Source organism: Platichthys flesus, chromosome 23 (assembly GCF_949316205.1).
Source record: "Platichthys flesus chromosome 23, fPlaFle2.1, whole genome shotgun sequence".
NCBI classification, from domain to species: Eukaryota; Metazoa; Chordata; class Actinopteri; order Pleuronectiformes; family Pleuronectidae; genus Platichthys; species Platichthys flesus.
In genome coordinates, this window is record NC_084967.1 from 10,989,605 (window position 1) to 11,010,763 (window position 21,159).

The 21,159-nt window shown below is 41.8% G+C and overlaps 2 protein-coding genes across 6 annotated transcripts in view; one reads left to right on the plus strand and one right to left on the minus strand.

Moving 5' to 3' along the window:
- Nucleotides 1-1,445: 1,445 nt before the first annotated feature.
- On the minus strand, nt 1,446-13,251 carry dcp1b (decapping mRNA 1B). 2 transcript variants are annotated; one of them, XM_062382331.1, is made up of 11 exons: nt 12,872-13,251; nt 12,492-12,532; nt 11,984-12,111; nt 6,571-6,637; nt 5,983-6,181; nt 5,424-5,522; nt 4,441-5,242; nt 4,223-4,273; nt 3,734-3,951; nt 3,372-3,578; nt 1,446-3,284 (listed from the first exon to the last, which is right to left on the minus strand). In XM_062382331.1, exons 1-11 carry the CDS (start codon nt 13,028-13,030, stop codon nt 3,204-3,206), a joined length of 2,052 nt encoding a protein of 683 aa, XP_062238315.1. In that variant the 5' UTR covers nt 13,031-13,251; the 3' UTR covers nt 1,446-3,203. The 2 variants fall into 2 exon arrangements, with proteins under 2 accessions (XP_062238315.1, XP_062238316.1); XM_062382332.1 differs by lacking the exon at nt 5,424-5,522.
- The window catches only part of cacna1c (calcium channel, voltage-dependent, L type, alpha 1C subunit), a 168,259-nt gene continuing 155,479 nt past the window's right edge, over nt 8,380-21,159 (plus strand). For 3 of the 4 annotated variants that reach the window (XM_062382327.1, XM_062382328.1, XM_062382329.1), the window contains exon 1: nt 8,380-9,851. In XM_062382327.1, coding sequence (XP_062238311.1) covers nt 9,728-9,851 — 124 coding nt within the window. In that variant the 5' untranslated portion in view covers nt 8,380-9,727. Of the gene's footprint in view, nt 9,852-19,948; nt 20,878-21,159 lie in introns of those variants that run through there. The other variant, XM_062382330.1, reaches the window with a different exon arrangement.

Below are 21,159 nucleotides of genomic sequence, written 5' to 3' on the forward strand. Positions count from 1 at the left end.
AGGGCTAATAGTCAGCTCTTACTTTTAGCTCCATCAGCTAAACCAGTGGTGTGGAACCTCCAGGTCTCAAAATTATGGGTGTGTGCGTGTGTGTGCAAGCACTAAGATTTAGAAAATATAACATATAAAAGGTATTTGGACACAGATACAATAAAAACACATATTTTTTGGTTATAAACCTTTGTTGTTCTGTGGATATACAAATTGAATTAAACTTAATGTAAGTTGCTTTAGATAAAAGTGTTGACAACAGTGATTCCTTGGAAGAGGAAGTGAGAGGCGGCACATTCCCCAACATAACAAACTGATCGGGCTCGCACATGAAGGACATGAATACTCAAGAGAAAGTGAGAATATAATACTTATAGACCAGGAGAATGGAGATTCTTCTATTTATACCTGTTTTATTTTTTTAGTTAGTCTTTTTAGTTGATTTCTTTGATGATGTACACAGGGAAACAGGGATAGACTGGTCATTATCGCCATTGTCCAGTGGTCGCTAAGGGACACGGGTTAGGGACTTTATTGGAGAGGCCATTTTCTATGAATCAGTCAGCTGTTAGTTGTTTTTTGTTGGTACGTTTCTTTTGTTACATTGTTGGAAAGCATAGATTGAATATCACCAATGCTGTGTAAAAAGTGAAGTAGAAGAAAAGACGAACAGCAACGAGAAACATTATTTATTTGTTCTTTTGCAGATAAATACCTGATCTCAATACATGTATATGCAACCTGGTGAAAAAGGCGACGGGGTTTGAGGATAGAATGTAATAACGACAGAAAAAAGCTTCAGAGGTGTTTTGTTAATGTGACTCTTAGTGTAAAAGACAAGAAATGGCAGCCATCAGGCGGCTAACGCCAATCAGCAGGTCCAACCTGCTATCAATCAGGCACACACACACACACTCAAAGAAGACTGCTCACACTCTAGGAGGAGTAACAGAACAGTATCACATATACACACCCAGGGTCATAACATGACCACCGAAACTTAACCTGGTTAAAAAGAAAGTTCATTCTTTACATTGACAAGGCAGTGGAAACGCTGAGGAAATGAACACGTCATCCTTTCTGTAGATTTTGATCAAATCGTGTGATAATGTGTCGGTGAAACCTCACTACCATCTTTTTGAGCATTTAAAAAGTATTGTGATCCACGTAAGCTGAAAGGAAAGCTGAGGTTTAAGGGAAACGACAGTTGAGAAAACATATCTCCATTTATGGTCTGTGAATGATAACCATGTGACCAGGAAGTGATTTATTATTGGAGACACTCATGTCGAATAAAGACTATTGGAGTTAATGGTCCTTCAATAGTGCTGGCTGTGTACAAATAATGACATATTAATCACCGGAAATATTATTATACACTATTGACTATGGCAAAATAATATGAAATAAGACGTTAAATAGACAAGAAACAACAGAGGCGGTTTGAGAGAATGTATTATCCAATTAAAATTTATTCCAGTTTCTGTAAGAGCAAAACATTCCCCAATAGAAATTCAACATTTTAATGATTTTTTTCCAATTACATGTTTAGAAAAAGATTACGGGCGACATCTTTCCAATCATAACCCACTTCGACGAAGAGCTGTCCATATACATATATAATGGAACATCTTGTTTATCGGTATTGTGAGTACGATACGCTTTGAATCTTAGAAAAATAGGGAGAAAAATATTAGCAGTCTTTTCTCTGAAAGGTTTTTTTCTTTTTTTGCTGTTGCTGATGCTGTTTTTGTGAAGTCTCTATTGGCTACTGGCCTTCAGTGAGATTAGCACAGGAGCTAAACTCACATGTCAAACCCTGAAAAAAATCAAACATACGTATCGACTGACTTTTACAGCAAATATAATGTTTTACACAATATTTGTCTTGGACAGGCCTGTAAACTCCAAAACATTGTTATAGCGTGTATTTGTATATACTTTCTGTTTCACTCATTATTGCGTTAAAAACTCTTTTTAACCAATCAATAATTTATTCAACTGGCAAACATCTGATCAATTAGTCTCTGATTGTGTCAGGATGAGTGTTCATGAATTGTGGCATGAACGCACAATTATTATATTTTAAGGTACAACAAAAGATGACAAGTGACAATTCAGTTTTTGTTGGTCTCTCGGTTTCTGTGTTGGATACTTCTTCAATGACTTTCTTCTTCGACTGAAATAAAACTCCTATTTAGATGATAGATATTTGTATATTTACTCTTAAAACGGCCCAATAATATAAATGAAAATCTGCTATTATTAATTAAAAACACAGGTACACCTCTAAACTAGCTCTCTGTGAGGTAGTGCAGGCTGAAAAGCTCCTGTAGTTTCCTTGTTTCTTCAAGTGAAATGATAAACATGTCATTTTGAGCTCCTCCGTTACGATAATAATGTTCAGCAGGAGGAATGAGACCAATAGTGCATTAGAGTGTGTGAAATTAAATGAGTATATATCCTTCACAAGGGGAAATCAATTCAGCCAGTCAACTAAAATAATGCAAATATCACATCTGGTGTTAGCAATAAAAAAATTGAGAATCATTTTAGTAAGTTCAATCTGAAGAGTCAATCATCCTTTATAAAAACTCCTTTAGAAAGTAAACTGCTCAGAATTTACTTTAAAACAACTTTAAATTAAAATCCAACAAACTCTTTTGACGTTTAAACCTGTATTACGTCTCCGAATGAACATAAAGAAAACATGTTTAACATGTTTACATTTCTGCCAGTTTGAGCAGATTCTTCAGCACAAGTTCTAAGACGAGGAAGACTTGCTGCTGTCGGACACTCACGATGAAGTCAAGACTCCAGATTATGACGAGACAAAATAAAACCGCTACACTTGGTAAAAACACTTTGAGAAAATTAAAGCGGCTGCATATTGTGTTTTCAGTGAGAGTGAACCACAGCAGAGGCTACATCTCTTCTGGTGAGGTCGAGACTGTATCTGCTCTGCCACATTTTTACCAATAACTCCTTAGATTGAGACATTTCCTTGGAGATCCACATGAAGAGAAGATAAACATTTTTTGCCTTTGGATGTAAATTGAGCTGCGTGGTTTGAAGTTCAGGTTTCCTGGTTTTACAGTACAGAGGTGATACACCTAGTATACATTTGTGCATATGCGTGTGCCTGGAGTGGGATTTGAGGAGGAGGAGGTTGACCTGGACAGGGTGCAGGTATAGACAGAGGGTGTAAAGAGTCATTGGTACTTGGGGCTGGAGTCATTAGCGAAGCGGCTGATGTAGGTTTCATAGATTGTATCCATGAAAGAGCTGTCACTCTGAAACACACAAGCATGGGTCATCATCAGCATGGTGTTTGCATGTTTTAATGTAGAATGCAATCCATGTTACTGAGAGTATTTTACCTGGATCAGATGCAGGAGTGTGGCTTGGATCTGACCTCTGGACAGAACTCGGACCTCCTCCTGCAGCGCGGGTCTGGGTTGAGGCACGGGGCAGTTCTCCTGAGCGACTGCCGTCAACCCACAGTTTGACTTGGTCTGAGAGAACACACTGGGAGAGAGGAGCATGGTGGGGGCCACAGTGGCTGGTATTCTCTGGGGGGAGATGACCTGAGCAGACAGGGACAGTTAATATTACTCTTTTACAGTTAGTATAGTTTAAGCGATATATTTTAAGTGTCATGCATGCTGTTGGTAATTAGATTTCACTTTTCCACAACTGAAGAGACCAGTATTTGCTATTTTCTTCTACCAACTGTACTTACCTGAAATTGCAGGGCAGCCTTTTGACCTGCGGTGGCTGGGATCTGATTTAGGGCTGGACCAACACTTTGACTCGGAGAGGGCCCTAGGAATCGAGGGGCCAGTCCTGGACCGAGTCGAGGAGGATCACTGGAAGCCAGGCTTTGCTCCTGCTGGACTAACTGGAGCTTATGGAGGAGCTCATGAGGAGACACCACACCTGGCATCTGAGAGGATAGACCTGACCAAAGAAAACCAGGGACCCAATGAAAGAAACGTATTTTAACAGCTTACACATATAGAATGGGCCACTCATGGCATTTTAGAGTTTACATCGTGGAAACAATACAGAGTAACCATGTTATCTAAATCTAGCTGCCATTCCTGTGCACACTGTCACAACCTTTTTATAAGAGTGGACTGGAATCTGTGAATAACCTCTGTAAAGCTTGTGTGACAACAAACAGATTTGCCAAAGTGTGTGATAATTATGTACAAAACTGATATTATACCTTGTGAAGATTGTATAACGTTGTCATTGGTCACCTGAGATGGAAACATACCTGGTAAAGAATGGAAATATTGTTAATAATTATGTACTTTCATATTAAAGTTCAATAAGAATTTACTCATTTGTCTGATAAAGCTTTTCCTAGATTTGCTGAATAAAAGGAAATGTGTGTCTGTGGTTCACTGATGTAACGGCTGCTTGACAGACAGGGCAGCTCACCTGCTCCCTGCAGAGTTGAAGCTGAGTGGCTGTTGTGCTGGGCTTCTAGTTGAGGCTTAGAGAGGTTGAAAAACAGCTGCTGGTTTTGTTGCAGTTGAAGGTGGGAACATGACCCAGAATCCACCATCATGGGCTGGGACAAGAGGTGGGGGTTCTGCATCAGAGGAGGGGGGTTGGAGCAACAGGGATGAGCAATAGGGGGAAAGGAGGTGGAAGGGGAAGGAGGTGGCTGGGTTTGGAAAAGTCTCTGGATTGGGTCGAGTTGAAGTTGTTGTTGCTCTTGATGGTGATGATGATGATGATGGTGCTGCTGTTGTTGATGATGATGAGGGTAAACATGGTGATGGTGATGCTCCAGTGGCACCCCGTTGTCACATAGCCGGTTCTCGGGGGACTCGGACACGGTCTGAAGCATCCCGACAACCCCTCTCGGCCCCTGCATGAGCTTCTGGATGGCTGGGCAGTGCTGCTGCTGTTGCTGCTGTTCCTGCTGCCACTGCTGCTGCTGCTGCTGCTGCTGATGATGTTGACTAGGCAGCAGGCCTGCAACAATATTTCCACCCTCTTCCCGGACTACAGCCATCATCCCTCCGTCTGAACACCCAACAGTACCTCCTTTTGAGGTCACAATTCTGCCAGAGTTCATCGAATCGTCGTAGGTCAGTGTGCGGGCCACAGGAGGGCGAGAGACTTTCCCTGCTGGTGACACAGGAGAGACGGGGGCCTGCTTGGGTGAGCGGTGAGGTTGAGATCCAAAGAGAGTGGCCAGAGAGAGAGGCTTGGGTTCAGCGGCTTCACTGTCCTGGAGGAGACAATCACAGAGATGGATACGAGAGAAGACATACAATAGACATGATTGGAAAGAGAGAACTAGAGGGAGTACAAACGCTTCAGCTAACTCTCAAATATACTTAACAAAACAATAATTAGATAACAGGGGACACTGTACTAAAGGATTGACTGAAAGGATCTAGGTGTTTCACCTTAGTATTAGGTTTAACAGGTATTGGTTTTATCAGGTTGGGGTTTCCAAACAGAACACTGCTGCCACCAATCGCTTTTGGCTCAGATGGAGAATTTTCCTGTAACACACATAAAAAAAAAAAAGGTGGAACGAATAAGGTTAAGTTGATATTTTTCCAGATTCAAAATCTATAAGTATTTGTTATCATCCTGCAGTTGTATTACTTTGTCTTCTGTTTGTAAAATTATATATAACTTAAATAATTATTCAACTCCCAGAAATTCAAGTTTTTAACCAATGCTCAATACTTTTCTATTTATCACTTATTTTTATAAAGGGTCATTCAAACAAAAAATACATGAAAACTTTCTTCTGACCTGTAGCAGAGCTATATATGTTTTTCTTTTTAATAAAATAATATCTGTCATTCAATTTTAAATGTGTAAATACATTTTTTAACCTTTCATTTTGTTCTTGTTTTATCAATGCTATGTGTCACTATTTTATATATCATCTTCGGGACTTCAGAGTCTTACATCAGCTTAAATTGCTTTATTGTTGATGTAAGATAAACTCACCTTGCCAACCTTGTCATACTCTGTGCGTGCTTTGGTCAACATCTGGAGGATGTCTACCCCCTTTCCTTCTCTTCTATCTCCTCCTCCTCCTCCTCCACCACCACCTGTTACTGCTCCGCGCCCAATAACAACTCCTCCTCCGGCTGGGGAGAGCCAACCGCCTTGAGACTGAGCCACGGTCTGCTCCTGCTGGGTCAAACTGCACAAAGGACTCCATAAGGAAAACATGCACGCCCGTGTTTCTTCAAAACATGATATGATAACTGTAGTGACATGGTACAGTTCTGAGTAAGAGCATCACTTTATCTTTACATCTACAGTATGTTTTATACAAAGTAAGATGAACTCTCTGTCACCACTGGAGCTACGTTCATCCATACATACTACTTTCATTTGTTAGCAGAAAACTTTAAATGTTGTCTCTGAGCCTTAGACATAGAAACATTAGTAAACACAAAGAGTTGTCATGTGCAGAATATGATATCAAACAATCTGTGACTGGAGAACAACTCATTGCACATTGTTAATAGTCCCATTTGTTTTCCTAAGGTGTTGTGTATATGAGCTCAGTGTGATACAAAGACTTACATCGTCATCCTCTGGGCGATGCGCTTGCAGTCCTCCTTATCGTAGAACCAAATCCCGTGGATAACCACTGGAGAGGCCGAAAGAGAGACAGGGAATGAATAAAAACCTAAAACCTATTTCAAGTACATCAGTGCAGGCTCTCTAGACATGTTAAAGTCTTATTATTAGCCCTTCTGTGTCTAAACACAGAGTTTTAAATCAGTCGCTTCCCAGCCAGGCCAATGGGAACAGAAGCCAGCAGTGTCATTACACAGTGAACCATGGGCCCCAGGAGCCTCTTAAACTACATAAACATGGTCAACAACAGAAGAAACAAGACTAAACTAACACACATTTCTTACCGAGCTGTATGAGAGTAAGCTGCATCACATTACACTGTGACTCATTTTACTATTTGCACTTGCACTTAAACCAGAGTAAAGCAGCTGCTGTTGTTGCATAATTGTTCATTTTCGCCAGCAGTCCCAGAACATATACTCAGCTAAGGTCTTAAAAGAAAAAAGAAAAAAGAAAAAAAAGAATCCAGATCCTTCTTCTATTATTACTGATGCACTTGGACAAGTTTATATTGTGAAATGGATGCTCTGTTATACCCAGAATATAAACAAAAGTAAAATATCTCCAATACAAGAATTTGCTTACAGAAAACCCAAACTAGCATAAATAATAAGGAAAACAACTCCCATGTACAAAGGTTTGTGCGGCTGCAGATCCCTTTTTTATGCTTCTGCTGTTTCGGCAATAAAAGAAAAATGTCTGAAAAATATAAACTGGGCAATCAGAAAAATGTATTTGATGCAAAATTCCAATACTGAACAGAATCACAGCTGGTGCTACTGACGCATTTCAGTCGCCCTTAAACAGGACAGCAAGACGTCATGTAACACCTCAGCACCTTTTAAAATGGACTCTAGAAAAGATAAGGCCAATTGCAAAAAGGATGAGTCGAAGATATGAAAAAGAGGAAGGAAATAGATGTCTCTATGTGCTGGAGAGGTGGGATTTAAAGTCAGACAGAAAATAGATTGAAGGGGGAGCCAAAAGCAACGAGGGAGGTCTATGATGTGTGTCTGATAGTGTTGCCACCACAGTCATGTCATAGACACACACATTCCTACAAACACAGATGTATATACACAAATGCACACACACATTTGTTACAAATGATGTCGGACATGGCGCTGAGGTCAGTATGGTTGAGGGGAACAGGAAAAGTGGGAGAGGCAGAGACGCACGCGCACACACACACACGCACACAGAGGGTTCAGTTGAGCCTGGGAAAATCTGTCCTGTACCAAATAAGTAACTGCAGTGGGAGCCTGTCTGGTGGAGCCAGAGCCACTTAGCGCTCACTGGGGATGAGACTGTTTGACAGAGACAGAGAGAGAGAGAGACACAGTCAGAGTCAGAGAGCTGGCAAATTGAGAAAAAATGAGCCAGTCGGATATGAAATAGAGAGAAGTGAGGTGTGTTCGAGAGGGGATTATCAACAAGTCCATCACAAGCCGAAAAAAAAAAAAACGCCTAGCTGTCAGAGCTCTTTAGCTGTCAGGAAACACAGACTGAACTTTGTCATGAACGGAAAAACTGTTGAAGTGGAGTAAATTGAGGGAAAGAAACGTTTCATGATACCAGACAGTTATTTTGACATCGTGCTGCCATGACTCATCTCCGCAAAGGATGAAAGACAGAAGATAAAAATGGAAAGGATTATGCAAAAGGGGAGGAGATGATCATTACCATCATATTATACGTTTTCAACCTGTCCTGATATCAACCATCACCCCCAACAAGACAAAACACCCCCAGGAAAGCAAGAGTGGGAGAGGGAGTGAGAAGTAGAGAGTGGGAGGACTGAAATAAGTAGCACCGATAAAGATGTGGTCGGGGCCACAAGGGTAAAACTCTCGGAGTGAGACAGGGGAAGTGGAAGGGGGGGATCAGTCAACAAAACTGGAGGAGAGGGAGAGGAGGCAAGACAGAGGGGACATCTGTACCAGTGACGGAGGGATCATAATCAAGTGAATTGGACTGGGAACGCCGCTTCAACATCAAAGGGTAAAAAAGACTTCTTCAGGACGACGAGCAAAGTCGCAACGAGCTGAGAAATGTCACCTCTTAATATATCCCTGTACGGGTGAATGAGGAGAATTGGAAACTTAATCTATAATCAATCACCCCAGTGGAGTCCGTTATTGATCCAGGACTTGGGCTGTGTGGATCTTTCAAAACCTCAGGACAAACCAGACAAAGTTCGAGCGCTGGTGCACGTGTGTTGTCTGACGTACACCGACTCTCTGAAAGGACCCCGGTGGGACAGATTAAGATATTTTTATTAACTCTGGGAAGCAGCACTGCGACCTGTCCCTGTTTGGACTTTGTCTTTCAAAGAAGACATTTTTAATCATCTCTGATTTGTATGTTCGTGTTTGAGTTGCGCAGGAACATCGCAGTTTAAATGTGCTTTGACAATACAGTACACAATACAGAGTTTGACTGCAACCCAAACTGCACCACTGGGACTAATCAGAGAACGTGTTTTATTGTTTTTCTCTTAGCTTTTAGTGCAGTTAGCGCTCCAGTTACATTTTTAAGCCGTGCTGTCATCCAGGATAGATTAGGTGTGCTTTCGCTGCAGTGAGTGAATCATTTTGTAGAAAGAACTCACGGCATCAGTGCTGTATTTAGTTTCCCGGAGGATTGTGCTGGAGGGATAGGTGCCATTAAAGGTTATGCCCGTCCATGCTCGCAATAGTTGTCTGAGAAGAATCATAACTTCCTTTGCTTGTAGAAATGGAATTCATAACACTGGAGGAGGAGTAAATATTTAGATTCACAGATATTGAAAGTGTCATCGAAGAAGATATTATTACTACTGCAGGATTGTGCGCCTTCCCCCTGAGACTAAACCACAGTCCAACTCCTCAGTTCTCAGCTGTGCTGTGACAGCTCTAAGTGCATTAAATGACCTGACTAAAGGACCTTTCCAACAGTGGTACCTGTAGCAGTGAAGCACCATCAGGACAAGAAGAAAACTTTGGATAAGAAATTACTGGAGCTGCAATTAACGGCCCAATCCAAACACTGAAAAGTTCTAGAGAGGATTGAGGAGAGTGTTACTACTGGACTGTGAGAGGAGTGAGAGACCACCGGAGCCATGCTGAGAAGCCTGTTCCAGAGGAAACCTAAACATGAGAGACTGGAAGAGGAACCTGAGGTCAGATTTAAAGGCTTGCTGGTGTCAGAGAGAGAACTTGGATACCAATATGTCCGACCTGGAGGTAAGGCTGTCTATGCACCTGATATACAGAGCACCACTGCTGTGTTTATAGCACTGCCAGTGTTAGCTACATCCAGTATTTGAGCCTAGCATGTACCAGTTAAGATCAGTGTTTAATGGAGGAGCTGATATTACAATGAATTAAGTTATTATCCTTTAAACTGCTGATCATTTTCTGGATTTTTGGATTAATCTGTATCAGCCTCTTAAGTAAAAGAGATGTGAAATTTTGGGGGGAAAATGATTAAATAATATAAAATGTTTTTTTCAAATATCACATACAGACAAAACATTCCGTTTTTAACCATATTCAAAACTTTTAATATCATACATAATGCTGCTGTGACCTTGACTTTTAGGAATATGTTCATGATTTGTGCCATGAATAAATCGGAGGATTTATGAAGATAACGGGGCAACCAAAGCATTAGGGACTCTAAATATAACAGGAAGACATGTAAGAAGTCTTTCGTCAGTTCCTAGGCAATGGGTATATTTGCCTGAGGGAAAAATGAATTGCCCCAGATGAATTCCTGTTAAAATCTTGCCTCCAATGTGTGGTATATCTCTGCAGTGTATTTTTAGCCTGGGGTGCCACTTTGTGCCAACTGCCATTCCAGGAAGTTACGGCAGCACTGAGAGCAAGTTGTTTGTCTACTGATAAGATTCCACGACCTCTCCTCACAGAGGTCACGACACAGTGGGACTGGCAGCATTACCAACAGCCTGGGGCCGAAACAGTATTGTGCGTCAGATGTTAGCCCATGAAAAAACATTTTCTGAGCTGAGATACATTCCTGTAAATACAGTTTACTGGAAAAGACCATCCAGTCAAAACCCTCAAAGAATGTTAGCTTACTCCTGCTGTTTAAATTGGCAGAACCATTGCCCATTACTGTGTGCTTAAATGTATTTAGGGTTTAATAATGTTAGGAAATCAGAACAGAAACAAAGATAAAACAGTTGTTTGATTTCAACCGTAATGCATTTCCTTTTTGGGGCTGTTTTATCATTCAAATACATTAAGAGAGTAATCATTTGGAACCTCTGACTATAAGGCTTGTAATGTAACCAACCAATCTTTCACTCACATACCCCCAGACCAATTTCCGTTTTTATCAGAGGCAAGAGTCATCAATTCAGCAAAGATTACTGGCTTTAAGTGGTTTAAATGTCATTCCTTCCCGGCACTAGTGAGCTAGCTGCAATATATTATCAATGAATGACACTCTGACCACACCTAGAGTCCAGGATTATCATGGACCATCTTTAATGTGCCTGGGGTGCATTACAACCTGTTGTAAAAGGTGTAAAGGGGTCACCGAGGAAACGTTATGTCATGCACATTATTTCACTAAGCCTTCAGGATGTTTGCTAATGGCTATGTTGTTTAAGTATCAGTAAGACTGATGAAGTGTTAAGGCAAAGGGATCAAAGTAGGCAAGAGGAATCCAGCGGTATCTAAACACTGCATTCCACCTGCTTCTTACTGAGTAAGAAAGAGACTGTGAGACTTGGGGGGGGGGGGGGGGGGGGGGGGGGAGAGTCTGTGTCTGTTAGCGATTCCAGGGCGAGTGTGCGTGTTTAGATTATCAGTGACTGTTGCGGTGTATCTAATCTCCACTGGCTGGGTTTGTAGTGCTGTCAAGCTCCTGTTCCACAGGCCCGCTCTGCAACGCGCGCGCATGTGGGTGTGTGTGTGTGTGTTTGTAAGCCAGATGCAAGTCTGAGAGTGAGTGAGGCTGATAGAATTCCCCAGAATACCTCTGCTCCTTATATGGAACTACTGGTTCCCACTCAAAGGAACTACAAGCTGAACACTCATGTGTATCAAGCTATATATCTTTTTATCAGGCCTGTGACTATATACCCATGTTTATATGCATGATCATGTGGTGACATTGTATATCATAACATTTTCTAAGATTTGGATTGATAGTTGACATATGGTAAGCTACACTGAAAGTGCCTGGTCATTAAAATGGTTAGGTAAGACAACTTTGCCGCTAACAATCATGATTTTGAAAAATGGAAATCAGACTGAAAGTGAGTATGATATTAAACTAAAGGTGTCAGTGACAGGTTGACATTGGAAGTGGGACTAAGTGTTCATCTGAGGGTCTTTATCCTTACATCGTACATTGCGGTACAGCAGGAAGGGATCCTGGAGCTGGAAGTCCAGGTCTTTGGTGATTGGCTCTGTCAGGTTCTCCATGTTGAGTCGGTTCATTATAGTGAAACCATGCCTGGGAGATGCCAGCCTGAAATATACAGAGGAAACATAGACCTACGTGACACTTATCAAAGTTAAAGCAAGTACTATAGTACAAGGAGAAAGATAGAGATCGTAACCTTCCTGGTACAAAAGCAATAACAAATAAAAACTACATTAAAATAAAAAATGTATAAAAGAAAAATAATGAAAATAGGTAAAAATATTAAAGTCCATCTATGTAACTTCCAGTTAATAACATAATAATAATATATTTAAATATATAGCATGGTGGCAAAGTAAACACTGGGGTTGTTTCTCTTGATTCGTGTCAGAGAGATGTTCGTTTGTCTATGAGTTTTACCAGATTTTAAAGAAAGGTTGGGAATGGTCAATTTTTAATAGAGCAATAAATCAAAGTGTCCTCACCTTGTGTAAATAAACAGTGTTCCTTCAACCTCGGTCTTCTCCTAAACAACACACAAGAGGCCAGCAACCGTTTGTATTAGTTTGAGTAAGAAGGATTTGAGGTCAAACATATCAAACAGGATCAAGAGGTTTCACATCATTAACTCTACAAAAGTATAAATATAAACAAGTCAGCCTTCTGAGGAACTTCCACTGTGTTTGTCCAAGAAATAAAATAAATATTAAATGTTTACGCTATAAAGCAACCTCGGCTCTCTGAGAGTGCTTCCGGCAGCTAGAGATGGAGTAAATCTGTGGAGGTGAGAGAGCGCGCGTAGCAGGGCTCTGTGACGAAGCTAAGCTAAGTTAGCACGATGTCCTTAGCCAAAGTTCCTCCTTACCCATTCGTTCGCCCTGTTGTTGTAAGTATACAGAGCCACCTGACTGGCCACGTCCACGATGTCGTTGATGTACGGGTCCTGTCGCTGCAGGGCGGCCAGACTTATGTCCAGACCTTTGGCAGGAGGGCAGCCACCGCTTCCTGCAGACGTCGCTGTCATTGTTCCCTATGGAGAAGCTAGCTCGCTACCTAGCTTCGGCGGCTAATGGGTCACAGGGAGAGGAGATAAAAATCAAACTAGCGAAAAGGAGGGTAAATATTTAAATCCAAAATCGTACCGTAGCCTGATTAACAGTTTAAGACTCATTAAAGTAGAAGATATGAGTTTGATGAACCTCTAACTAGCACTACTGAGTTTGTTGGCGGCCATGTTTAGCAGCAGAGATTGTAAACAACCAGACGTAAGCAGTCGAGCGGAGAATGTTTGAAAAATTCAGGCTCATCAATCAATCTGGAAAAATAAAATCGATCGAAATTCAGCTGTCATGTGCGTCGTATTATTATGACAATATTTATTCAAACACATAGTTACAATAGGTTAACACTAACTCGGATTTACAGACAGTGTTTTTAAAAAAATCTAATTTCAATCACGTGTAAAAGCTTTTACAAAAATAAAAGTTTGAAGCAGAGTTCTAAGGGCACAAAGTCAATGGATTCCATAATGGTGGGGCTCTAATGGCCAAACCTCTGTCATAAATGGGAGTAACCATCAAGATTTCCATCTGCGGATCTTAGTGGCCGTCAGGGCACATAGCAGCTCAGGGATTCTGAAAGGTACTTGGGTATAAATCCTTAAAGTGAGCAATAAAAGTTGAGTCCAAAAATATCAATGGACTAAAATGGGCATTATCAGCCTATTTTGTAACTGTCTCTTCTCTCCTTATAAGAAAGCAGCTGATGTTTCTCTTTCATCTCTATTTATATATTATTTATATGTCTGGCTGCTTGGAAACATAAACACTGATTACAACTTATGTTTGACCGTTCACAGTTACATTTCTCTTCAGATGCACTAGGGGGAACCAAAGGGCTGGATAATGGATAAAACGGAATCATCCCCTGCTCAATTACTTCAGGAGCTGGTGTTAATCTGACAGCAGAAATGGATGAGTGTGTGTTTGCAAATATCACCCTAAGGTCTTGCCTTTGAGGGAGAAAAAACCTTGAAAAGAGCAGTTACACCACATGACACATTCCTAACTAAAGAAAATACAAATTAATTTCTAGTGCACGTTTCCCTTCAAAAGGAATCACTGAATTGCGCATGTTGGGAACAGGTCAGGAAACATTTCTATTTTTATTTCTGTAGAAAACCCTCCTGTCACCTTGCGTCCAACAAATATAAAATTAACTTGGGCAACAAAACGTTCAAATGCAGCATCGTATTATTCAACAGTGTTTAAATTGACTACCAGGTTCAGGAGTGAGACGTATCCTTCCTGCTTGGAAAATTACCACTCTAGCACAGAGCAGTAACCCATACAGGGACAGGAAAAAATCCACATCTGACATTCCCATATTCCACAGTAAGGTTTGCATCACCTGACAATGAATCTCCATTTTCAGTTTAACGTATATCAAGTTCTGTTCAAGGTCACCTGAAGGGATACAGCTTCCTGTGTTGTCATTGTTCTGGAAACTTATGAAATACTGTGTCGAACCTTTTTTGAAAGATTTGGTGTTGTCAGGTTTTTTTTTTATTTGTATTAATGTTATGTGACCTTGTTTTCCTTGTGTTAGGATTTCTGGATTTGTGTTTTGGTTATTGAGTTTTTTGCTTCCTGTTTTTATTTATCAGTTTCCTTCCTTCTGCGTCTCTTGCTTTGGTTCCTGTCTTTGTCTCATGTCCCGCCCCTTCATCTGCACCTGTCCTCATGTGTTTCACCTGTGTTCAATTGACCCTTCATCCATTGTGTACATTGTCCCTTTAATTCCCTTTGTTTTTGGATGGTCACCTGTTCATGTATTATTTTACTAGTGTTTCGGTTTGTCAAACCATAGATAGACAACTTTGCTCTTTTCAACTTTTGGATTTCTGGATTTTCTGTTTGACTATAGCTGCCTTCCAGTGACTGTAAGTCTGTACATTTAATTTAACTCTTTTTCATTTGCTGCTATGTGCCTAACCCTGACAAGGGGACATACTTAAGTCCCTTCATTCTGTGCACACAGGATCTTGTTTGAAAGATAGAGATGTGCAAGAGCTAATGTGCAGCTATCAACACTAATGTCCTGAGCAATGAGCATCCAACTGCTCACTCAGTTTGAGCAGCACTGGATGAAAACATCTGTTTTAAATGGAAGTGCCTCTTTGTCCACAAAACTGAATGAAGCTCTCCAGGGTCAGGCTTTGACGTGTCCGCCGCATCTACAGGAAAATAGGTTCATGCGTCTGTTTATGAGGGCGGACTGAAACTGTATGTTACAGGCTGTGTGTTTGCCCATAATGAGACTAATGAGTTATCCATTAGTTGGTCAATACTGTCAATAACCATTCAAGTCTAGATAGAGTACTTGGGTGTGATTGGTGGGGACAGGCCGGGAGGTGCAGGTGATTGGCTCGGAGGCAGCAAGGACAATGGGCTCTAGCCAGAGGCAGCTTACTGAGCTTTGGAGAGGGGAGGGTGGACGTGGCCATTCTGGAAAAAAATCAGCTTATATATCTATTTTGATAATGGACATATAATTTGTTTAAAAGCAAGTAGATTAATTAAACTTGCTTTAAAGTAACAAAACTTTTTTTTTTAAATGCGAAACCTTGAAAGTAATGATCAGATTTTTCAAGGTAAAAATGGGTCGTGAATAATGGAACAGTACAATTTGAGATGTAGATTTTCTTCACAAGATATTTTTGCATAACCAAATGATACATTTTATCTTCAGAAAAAGTACTTTATATAAATGCCAATGCAGAATCTAAAGTTAACATTACAGTTTGAATATATTTCCTGAATTTATCACAAAGTTTTACATTCATATTAATAATATGGATCAATCAGAGGTTCATTTGAGTTTTAAATGGCAGTTAATGAATGAAATGAAAATGAATTGACTTTTGCTTTCCATGATGAGGGGATTTCCCTCTCACTGACCAGAGGACTTCTGGTTTCCCACATGGGATACCAGCACTATAGTGTTTGTCTGTTCAGAGACAGAGTTCATTCCCAGAGACACACTGCGCCTAGAGTCACACACACCCACACACACAAACACACACACACACACACACACACAAACACACACACATACAAAGGGGTCGGGAACTACAAATATAGACCACTCATAAATAGAATTGATATTCCATGTGCAGGCTGGATTTCAGAGGACATTTGTGTGTGTGCGTCTGCGCGTTTTTTGGTGGGTCCCCTGGGCACAAGTGTCTGTTCCCACGACCTGCCCTCCAACTGTTCTTCCTTCCCTCAATCCTTCCTTCCGTCTATCTTTCCACTCACTGGCCAGTGTAATTAAACAGAGTCCGATTTGGCAAGAGTCATACCGCCATTATGCCATTCACCATCCATCTGTCTCACAGGACAAGGGGGCATTTTGAAGCATGTCTGCTGCTGGAGAATTTCCATTTTCTGCACGTTTCCTCTGCAACATTTCTGAGGAGCAATTTGAACTTGTCACAGGTTACTTCTCAGATCCCGAATCCACATAAATCCGTACTTCTATACGCCTGTAAATCACAAGACATTATTGAAGAATAACCCAGTGGTTCCCAATCTTCTTTGCCTGTGGCGCCTTTCAAAAGAGAGGGACCTCCCCAAAAGGTTTTATATGAATGTCTGCTGTAGGTTTAATGTGGTCACGTTATTCAACATGTCACCAATTGTCCCCTTTCCCCCAGCAGAACCATTGGTTTCACTTTTAAAACCCATTAATAATCTCATAGCTCCACAGATTTATCTTGTAAACATTTGGATGGGGCCCGACCTATAGGTTGGGAGCCACTGAATTGAATTACAATAAATAAAACAGTTACATTTTTACTGCACAAGAGAGCCTTTCTAACACAAAGGAATCCAGAACATCCATGTTTACAGTACAACTCAATCCAATATTTAATTGAAATTCAACCATGAGAAGTTTTATACAAAGGTAGATGAAGACTGAAGTATTAACTTTCTATTAACGTTTACATTCACTCATCAGCGCAGTCGTTCACCAATCTTTAAATTCTCTTTCAAATATACTGTTTATTAATACATCAGCATCACAAAAACTATACATTGCTCATGAAGAGACAATGCATGTGTCAAATGTCACCAATGGAATCGTTTGTCGTCCGTCTCCCTGTCTTTACTACGTCTGACAGTGACACACGGAGACAAAAAGCTTCCTTCTGTCACAGGATGGTGGGCGGTTGATTTTGTGCTATGGGGCTGAACGAATGAACACAGGCTGGGTTGAGTCATCAGATTCACCTCCTGATTATAGCCCCGCAGCCAGATTGACATGAGGCCTGCACATTGTGGAGTTCGTAGTCGGTGTCAAAGACAATTATATGGGGCGGACGGGGCTATAGTTAGAAGGTGGAGATGCTGCTCGGTGCCTTCAATTCATCCTGATTTAATATTGAGCCAGATTATTCCGCTTTGTGCAGGAATATCTCTTTATGTGGGTTTTGAGCCATTTGACATGAAAGCTCCCTGTTTGGTTTGGACTCACGGTGCAGGACACAGATGATGGGACACAGGGTTGGCAGAGGTGCAGGGCCTGAGACGGGGATCCTGCTGGGGTGGGCGGCCGGAAAAGACGATTTCAAACCAGGCAGGGAGACGGGAAGACAGCTGGTTGAGGTTACAGGGGATGACTAACTGGTAACTTCAGAGGTTACTGAACGATTGAGTGCTTGATGATTGTTTAGGAAGCTTATGCTGCATGTAAAATCCTTTAACACAAACTTTTACGTGTGCGAACTTTCTCCTCTTTTCAAACTTCTGTGACGTTTCTTCATCCAGAGCCCATCTTCTTTATTACTGAATAGAATAGCTCTTTATGTGACTTTTAAAAGAACGTTCATCTGTTCAGCAGCTCTTCAAGAAGGGAGAAAAGAAAAAAAAAAACACAAATAGCAGCAAAAAAAACATATACAACAATATACATAAACAAATAAGGGACATAGAATGGTGTAAAGACATAAATAGCACACAGGACATAAGTCATAAGGCTTGTGTCTGTGTTGTACTCTGGTGTGTGTGTGACAGCCTTTGGGAAGGTGTAGAGGAGAATTGGCGGGTGACTTGCTTCCAGTAGGACACACAGGTCAGGACTGTACAGGTATAACAAACCAGATGGAAGAGGGAACACAGGAGAACATGAGTAAAAGCCTAACGTCGGAAAAAGTAGGCCCAGAATATGTGTTTCGGGAGTATATCCATAAAAAGTCAGGAACGGATTTTCAAAATAAGCTCACGATGAATTTTCTTCTTGTCTTTTTATTTCTCGCTGCCTGTGGAGAACTTAAATAAACAGCTTCATTTAAGATCCGACATGTTGTTTGTACAAGCAGGTCTATCCAAAGAAGCCTCAGTGTGGAGCCGAGGAGCCAAGCTGACTCAATGTCATCAAAGCCGGGTCCAGAGCTATTTAGTTAAGAGCTGATGTTGCTGACTGTGTTTGACATTTTAGTCCTAAATGAGCTTCACTTCATTGTTGCATTGCCGTAGAAAATTGGCCCATGTCTGCAGAAAATGACTTTGCATGCTCCGTTGGCCAGGACACGATTTTCCTTTTTTCTGGGTGAACAATGTTGAAACGTTCTTCACCGTCCTGAGGGCAAAAGGAAAGAAACTAACCTAATTGAATTCTAAATATCATTTTTATTGCTTTCTAGATAATAAAGGTTTCTTTGAGCGCTGACCTTCCTGCGTCTACATGATATTTGAGTCAGTATTTACACAGCTAGAGAAAAAACCCTGACTTCCTTGTGGTTTCTCCTTGTGTAAGAGCGCCGCATAGAAGGATCAGACCTTTAGTCATAAAAGAGTTGAAAAGCAGATATTTAGTGTGTGTGTAAACACGACCGGGGCCAAAGAAAAGAATGAGGCTGAAGCAGTCCAGATGTGTAGGAACTACTACGGGCAAATCAGATGTACATTGGGTACAACAGCTCTGATCGCTGTTTTCTTCCTGCAGAAATCACGGCTTGAGGCTGCAGTGGATCATTATCCTCCTTCTACCACTCTCTCATGCACACACACATGCACACACCCACAGAGGCGTAGTTTCTCTTTCAATCACATGCAAGGAGTTTGGGGCCACCTTCTTTCCTTTTTATCTCTTTTTTCTGACCCTCTGATCGCTTTTAAGATCCTAAGATCACACACGCTCAAAGAGGCATTTTTCTCTCTCTCTATCACATGGGTGGAGTCTTGGCCACCTTCTTTTCTTTTTATCTCTATCTTAACATCCCTCGTCTCCTGCCACCGCACACAGACACATGCACATTTTCTCTTATTTCTCCTTGTTCTCTCTCTCACATGGATAAACCTTTGGCCATGTTTTACTCTGTTATGTCTTTTCTCTGACTCTCTGCTTTAAACTCTTTTACAGATCACACACACACACACACACACACAGAGACACACATATTTTCTATTCTCTCTTGCTCTGTATCTCACACGTGTGGAGTTTTGGCCAAAGTCTTTTGTTTCGGTCTTTTCTCTGACCCTCTGCTCACTTTAAGATATTTTTGAGAACACACACTCACTCACTCTCACACACACACGCAGTTCATCAACATCATCATCTCTGTCTTCACCACCACCATCATCATCATCATCTGGATACCAGCCGCTGGTTCCTCCACTGTTGCCTGTACAGTCTCCCTCCTCCCTCCTTTCTCACTGCCACGCACACACGCACACACGCACACAAACACACACACACTAACACACACACACACACACATCTGGAAACAGTCAAAGCGTCTACATGCACGGGGCGGGGGGCTACCTCTCTCTCGCTCTCTCCCCCTCTCTCTCTCTCTCTCTCGCTCACTCTCTCTCTCGGTATCACTGCAGAGCTGAGCTGCAGGGGCAGCAGAGAAGAGAGAGCTCCAACTCCCGATCAGTGAGACACAGGCAGACAGACAGACAAGCAGACTGACTGAGAGACAGACAACCAGACAGACACCTCCGGACCATGATGGACTGGATCAGGAGAGGGAGACCCGTCTCCGGATGAGACAGGACGACCTGGCTTCTGCTGTTTTGGGGGGGGGACTCTGCCACTGATCCACGGAATAACCGACAGCCTATTGGGAGATTTAACCCCGTGCTACCCGCGATGGAATATTTACACTCTTCTCCTTCCCTAATTCTTCTCCTCTCCTCTTCCTCCTCCTTCTCTCCCTCCACCACCACCACCTCCTCCTCTTCTTCATCCTCCTCTCACATTTTTACAAGCCGCTGCTGAAGATGCGCACGAATGCGTCTTTTGCGCACTTCCATTGCCACCGCCACTGACAGCGCCCGTGCTTTATAATATCTTTTTGGGGAACCTCTTTTTTTAGAAACAACACAACAAGGAAGAGAGGAAGGAGAAGGAAGGATAGAAAGAAAGAGAGGGAGAGGGGAGAGAGAGGTGTGAATTGAATTGAACGCGGTGCTGGTCTCATGTTTCTCGCCTAGGGCCCGGATGTACCGAGGGATGCACCGGTGCGTTTTCCCAACCGGTGCCGCCGAAAGCTCCCTCTTTTTTCTCGCCTTCACCTCCATCATGGGGATTAGGTAATATTCACTCCATCCGAAGAAACCCTCCCCATAAATAAAAAAACGGAATACCCCAAAAAACTGTCCGTGCCAGACAGTTCTCGCTTCTTTTCCCCCCTTTTTTAATTTCTTTATTTTGGGGGGGCTTTTTTTTCCTCTCCTCCTCCTCTCCAGTTTTTCCTCCCTCTCTAATCCATTCACCTATAGGGATAAAGCCGGACTACATTTATGGTAAATGAAAGCAAAAACATGTACATCCCGGAGGACACCCTTGAGAACCATCAAGGTATGTGACATGTTGTTTTCTTATTATTTGTGATATGACAAACATCTTATAACTGGGCATGAGAGACGGGGAGGTGGGAGGGAGTAAGAGAGGTATGATGATCCTGAAATGGGGATGGGATGGGGGCGAAAGGGGGAGGAGGAGGAGGAAGGGTTGCTCTCTTATCGTTTTCAACAGATGGACAGATGCAGCTCTCTCTTTCCTCCACTTTTCCCTCTGCGCGCACTTTGTTTATTTGTGCCATTTGTGCCATAAGCACGCAACGAGCCTACAGGTACAGTC

What these genes read in the sequence shown, in the direction of transcription:
- dcp1b (XM_062382331.1), bottom strand. Translation starts at nt 13,030, where the DNA reads ATGACAGCGACGTCTGCAGGAAGCGGTGGCTGCCCTCCTGCCAAAGGT. An exon ending in ACAACAGGGCGAACGAATGG is followed by an intron (nt 12,533 to 12,871) that starts GTAAGGAGGAAC and finishes TGTGTTGTTTAG; the next exon opens with GAGAAGACCGAGGTTGAAGG. An exon ending in AGGCTGCCCTGCAATTTCAG is followed by an intron (nt 3,579 to 3,733) that starts GTAAGTACAGTT and finishes CTGTCTGCTCAG; the next exon opens with GTCATCTCCCCCCAGAGAAT.